The 6,000-nt window shown below is 43.8% G+C and overlaps 1 protein-coding gene across 3 annotated transcripts in view; it reads left to right on the top strand.

Moving 5' to 3' along the window:
• The first annotated feature begins 1,668 nt into the window (after positions 1-1,668).
• Positions 1,669-6,000, top strand: part of NEMP2 (nuclear envelope integral membrane protein 2) — a 74,369-nt gene continuing 70,037 nt past the window's right edge. For all 3 annotated transcript variants that reach the window (XR_004344028.1, XR_004344027.1, XM_030326015.1), the window contains exon 1: positions 1,669-2,015. Coding sequence is in view for 1 of the 3 variants with exons in the window: in XM_030326015.1 (XP_030181875.1) it covers positions 1,907-2,015 (109 nt within the window). In the remaining 2 variants the exon portion in view is untranslated. The remainder of the gene's footprint in view (positions 2,016-6,000) is intronic.

Genomic DNA, 6,000 nt, shown 5'->3' with positions numbered 1-6,000 from the left:
AAGTTTAATGGTGATTTCAACTACAACTTTCTCACTTCACTGACCTACTGATGGACAAACTTTTTCTCTATTTTCTGATGGATGGAAAGATAGAGCGCAAAAACTTTTGTGTATGATGCGAACTTGTAAGATCTACTCATAGCAACTTTCAGATATACAGTACAGTATTGTTAACTTTAGTCATCACACTGTACATTTCATCACCAGAACTTATTCCTAATTTAAATATTAATTTATTATACTGCTGCCTGCTCCTTTCTCTACCAGATGCTGCTGCAGGAAAACACATGTATCTACCTGCTTCTTTTAGCCACTTTTTATAGTGCCATCCAAAATTAAATCAAAATGAATGTGGTTAGAAAAAAAAGTCATTGTGCAAGAGGCGAATGCACACCTCACACTTGGACCAGGAGCTCTGCCGTTTCTCTGGAGACAGTCTGCAGGGTCAGACAAGGTGGCAGTTTCATTAATAACAGTTTATTTGTAAAACTCATCCCCTTGAAGAATTCCTTATAAGGAGATTTCTGAACTTCCCAAACCATCTATGGGTGCACACACGGTGCCAGGGGGTTGAGGACAGTTGGTTAAACCTTACTTTGAAGCCAGGGTAAGTCTAGTCAGTCCTACTCATACCTTTAGGGAAAATGAAGCTAAGTTATTTTTAGAGGATGATTTCTGTCACAATTGGCTTCCCTGAGGTACATAACCAGAAGACCAGAATTAGAAAAGAGGAAATGAACTTTTGTTCTAATAAATGTTTGGTATGAAATATTGAATCACCTTCATGGGTTTCTAGGGCCTGAGAAAGTTCCGTTCTTTAAAAAGAAAAAAAGCTACAGTATATATATTACTTAACTGCAAGTTCTCTACTAATTATCAATATTAGGGCCACTCAAGATATTTTTCCCAGTTTTATTGAGATAATTGACATATAATATTGTGTTAGTTTTAGGTGTACAACATGATTGATATATGTATATATTGCAAAATGATCATCGTAGTAAGATACATCACCTCACATAATTACAAAGACTTTTGTATATGGTGAGAACTTTTAAGATCTACTCTTAGCGAATTTCAAATAGACATTACAGTATTAACTTTAGTCATCATACTGTACATTTCGTCACCAGAACTTATTTATAATTGTAAGTTTGTATTTTTTTGAACTGTTTTGCGCATTTTGCCTGCCTTTCCCCACCCCCTCCCTGTGGCATCCATCAATCAGTTTTCTGTCTTTTTCTTTTTTTAAATGCAAGCTAATTTAAGACATGCTGTATTGGTGAGGGACCATTTTACACCCTCTTTATACTGAAGTGTGGTGTGTTGATAAGCTTGGACATATAAGTGTTACTTAAGCAACCATATTGCCAGTTTGTTATTGTTACATACACAAAGGAAAATGGGAGAAAAAAAAGGAAAAATAAAGAAACTTTGATTTGTTAAAAAAAAAAAAAAGGTGTGGGGGGGCGGGGGAGTTGTTCCTGAAGGGCCCTTCAAGAGGCATCGCTCAGGGGACCTCTGAGAACTGAGACCTAAAACTCCGCAGGTCACCGGTCAGGGAAGTTTTAGGCAAAATTCACAGAGGAGCTCCCACCCCTCCCCCCGCCGCCGTTTCCACCCTGGCGCAGGGACCGACGGGACTGGGCCACGGCCCAACTGCCTCAGGGGAAGACGAGGCCCGGAAGCCCCGAGGCCGGTAGGGGCCAGAAGAGGGCTACAGGGAGCCCCCAGGCCTCGACCAGCCGTCGCCCGCAGCCCAGAGCTAACTCCTCAGCCCCGGAAAGGCGGGGCCTCCGCCTTTCCCGCGTACGGGTCTCGCCGCCCCGCTCAGCCTCCTCGTAGGCCTTGCGCCATTGCTGCTACTATCGGCCGAACGGGGGCGCGGAGCTGGTCCCGGGGCGGGATGCGGCCGCCCCTGGGGCGGTGGTGGCTGCTAATCTGGCTGCAGCCCTTGTCCGCGCCGCCCGCTGGCGCGGTGCGCGGAGAGGAGGAGGCGGCGGCGGCGTTGGCAGGTAACCGCGGGCACTGGCGGCCGGCGCGCACGCGCGCTCCCGGACTCCTCGGGTTCGTAGGCCTTGGCGGCTCGAGGGCGCTCTCCCTGCCCTCGGCGGCGGCGGTAAGGCTCAGGCAGCCCGGTGGGCGCTTTCTCGTCCCCTAAGGCTCGCCGGGCGTGGCCGGCGGCAGGCCCAACATCCCTTATCGCCTGCTTGGGTTTCCCTGGTCTTCTTGCTGTCACTTGGACACTTATGATTTTAGGAGTAGAAGCAACCGCCAAGCTCAGTCTAGCCCAGTTTCCTCGTTTACGAAGCAGCAACCAAAGCTCCGAGATGTTTTGATTTATCTGAGGTCACACAGCTTGTCACTGGCACAGCTGACCCTAGCTAGTCTCCCGACTTTCAACACAAGACTTTTGTATAGTACATCGATTTGTGTTGAAAACCTCAGTATTTCTGTATATAGCTATTACTTTGGACTCAATAGAAGAGCTTTAGCTTTAGAATTAGACCGAAATTCCCCTGCCTCTGACTAGCTCTGCGACCTTGAGCAAGGCACGCTACTGGTCACATGTAAAGCAGATCCTATCTGACGGGATTGTTGTGATGTTTAAAGTGTGCACGATGTTACATAGGAAACAAGAGATGGTAGCTCCTCATATTGTTGTTGAGGGCTATCTGTGGAGTGCTCTCAAGATCCTGGCACGGAAGGGAGGTCGCGAGTTCCGACTCCAGAACTTCTAGTAATATGCTATGAGCTTAACATTTCTAGCTCATCCCCACTCCTCGCGTAAAATCCTTTAAAAGATTTCCTGGAATTTCTGTCCACCAGCTTCTCCTCCTCTCATTGGTAACCGCTGTTTGCAAGGGAGGCACCCAAGTGTGATCCTTTAGCCCCTCCAACGAGATCAAGGTTCTTTGTCTAAGGATGAAGACAGTTTTCCGATTCTGCCAGAGCTGCCAACTCATGGGAATCTTGCAGTGCGTTAAACACTTGGGGAACTGTTCAGTACCAGTTTTCATTGAATGGACATTCCTTGAGTGCTTCGTATGTGTTAAAAGTGCTTTAAATGCATAATCTTTTTTAATACCCACAGTAACCCTATGGGCTTGAGAACCATTTACATACCCATTTTACAGATGAGGAAAGTCAGGCTTTAGGAGTAAGAAATGTAACCGGTCTATATACTGATGAAAAAATAAATGACAGATGTGTCTAAGAGGGAGGGTTTCTGAACATAGCAGCAGCCAGAAAATTGTAAGTAGCCTTGGACCAACACCCAGAACCTTGAGTTCTAGTTATTCATTACATTTCCCCACCCACTTGCAGAATTTACTTTGGTCCAAGCACATAATCTTTATGGACAATGGTTTTCTCATGAGTAAAATAAAGTTCTTCTGTTGCTGAATGGCTTCCAGTATTTTCCTCACTTTTTTATTTGCTTCAGTCAACCCAATATTTCTCATATTTCTATTACATTTAGTATTAACTATTCCTCCTTCTATTTTGTTAGCCAAAGACCCACGTAAATGCTTATCAGAGCTACTGTTCTGCCCAAGACATGCAGGATGCCCACTGAGTTGATAGAATTCTAGCCCACAGCTAAGAAAAATGGCAATTTACATAGCCTTATAGTAACACTTGCCATTCCAGATATACTATACAGCAGAGGCTATGGAGCATCCTGGATCCTGTGAAGGTTCTAAAGACACCACATTGGAACCTCTGGACTAGACTAGGTCTAAGGAACATTGTTGCTCCAAAAGTGGTTTTATGAGTATCCCTGCGATCAAACAGCTGGTACTTCCTTTCATGAAATAGGGCCCATCTATAACATGAGAAGCTTGGATTAGATGATACTTACTGTTGTAAAATTCTGTCTTGAATGTACACACCCTTCCGTACAATAGAGAACGTTTAGAGCGAGGCCAGCTTTCTGTCACCCTATTTGGATGAAAGTCAGAGGCAAATGACACAGGAGAAGCAGATAGTTGTCTGGCTGAAAGGAAGAGTTATTCATAGTTTGCAGCCAGTGGGAGAGGGCCCTAGAGACCACATGTCCTATGATAAAGTTCAGGCCACTGGGTTGAATTCCCAGGCTTGAACTATATAGCAATAGGCCATTTGAAACTACAGCTTTCAAGGTTCTTCTCTATGGAGAAGAAAAATCAGTTCTCAAAGTTAAAATTAGCCTGAATGTACATCAGCATGTGCTAATTTCAGATTCATTCTCTATGCACATTCTTGGAGAAATAAAAATCCAGATTGATATTCAAGTCCGGTTAAAAAAACTAGGGTTACTAGAATAGGAAAGTTACCTTTGTAACTTTGGTGCTCCATGCTAACTCCTTTGAAACTAGGAATTTATAAAATAATACCCAGAAAAGTCCTTCTTCCTTTGTCCTTTCAGGAGCTAAGTTTTGTTGGTTTTCCTTTTTGTTTTTCCTATTCTTCTACCTCCCCTTCTTTGTCCCAAAAGAAAAGCAGTGATAGGCCAGATGGAGAAAAGGCAGTCTAATTTAATAAGTGATTTTATATTATAGTTTCATCTGAAGATATTTATTTCCCATATGAGGGCCATGTAAGGTTAAATTTTTAGGAAGAACGTTGCTGAAATATTTTTATGTTGGAGGTTGTTTAAGATCTGCTAGGATTTGAGGAGTGTTTGTGCTTTTTATTTTTAGCACATGCTATAAGTAGGTTTAAGTACTACCTGCCCTTTTCTGAAGTTTTGACTGAATATTTTTACCTTACATATGACTAAATTCTTTAACTTAAATATATCCTTTTACATTAGGAAAACTAAAAAATGACAAAAGTAGTACAAAGGAGTAATTTTAAATGTAATTTATTAGTTAAAGCAGGTGATACCCATCTGTCCCTTTTTTATATAAGCTATGTAATGTTAAAATTAGATTCATTGTGGGGCGCCTGGGTGGCGCAGTCGGTTAAGCGTCCGACTTCAGCCAGGTCATGATCTCGCGGTCCGTGAGTTCGAGCCCCGCGTCGGGCTCTGGGCTGATGGCTCAGAGCCTGGAGCCTGTTTCCGATTCTGTGTCTCCCTCTCTCTCTGCCCCTCCCCCGTTCATGCTCTGTCTCTGTCCCAAAAATAAATAAACGTTGAAAAAAAAAATTAGATTCATTGAATATTTATAAATTGAGTGGCACTTTTTAAAACATTTTTTTAATATTTATTTATTTTGAGAGAGCAAGCGAGCACACATGTATGAGCACCCACACTGGCAGGAGAGGGGCAGAGAGAGAGAGGGAGCTGTCATGACATAGAACCTCCATCTCAGGAACTGTGAGATCATGACCTGAGCCGAAACCAAGAGTCCGACACTTAACGGACTGAATGACCCAGGCGCCCCTAAATTGAGTGGTATTTAAAATGAACTAAGGGGGCACCTGGGTGGCTCAGTCTGTTGAGCCTCCAACTTCGGCTCAGGTCATGATCTTGTGGTCTGTGAGTTCGAGCCCTGCGTCGGGCTCTGTGCTGACGGCTCAGAGCCTGGAGCTGCTTCGGATTCTGTGTCTCCCTCTCTTTCTGCCCTCCCCAGCTCGTGCTCTGTCTCTCTCCCTTTCTCTCTCATAAACATCAAACAAATTTTTTTAAATAAAAAATAAAATGAACTAAGGAATCTCATTGGGTAAGGTAACCCTGACTCAGATCCTTTGGTAATGTAAATAATTGCGCTTTGTCTTAGCCGTTTGGGCACAATTGTCCAGAAATATATTCTACAGAAGTCAGGTTTATTGTAGAATCAAGAGAACCTGCTGAGGACTGCATAGAGTTACAGAAGGCAATGGTCATTTTGCGACTTAGAGTTGCAGACTTGCTGGGGTAGGCATTGTGATGATGGCATGCTGGGCTGGCCCTGTAGATACTCCCTAAGTGCTTAGGAGATGAGGCAGAGCTGGGATAGCCCACACTTCCAGAACTTTCTCTGCATCTGGAATCAGGTGTGAGGATGTGAATACCCAGGTTATGGGGCACCTTCT

This window comes from Lynx canadensis, chromosome C1 (genome assembly GCF_007474595.2).
Source record: "Lynx canadensis isolate LIC74 chromosome C1, mLynCan4.pri.v2, whole genome shotgun sequence".
In the NCBI taxonomy this organism is placed as follows: Eukaryota; Metazoa; Chordata; class Mammalia; order Carnivora; family Felidae; genus Lynx; species Lynx canadensis.
The sequence above is the reverse complement of the archived record's forward strand: the minus strand, read 5'-3'. Positions and strand labels throughout refer to the sequence as shown.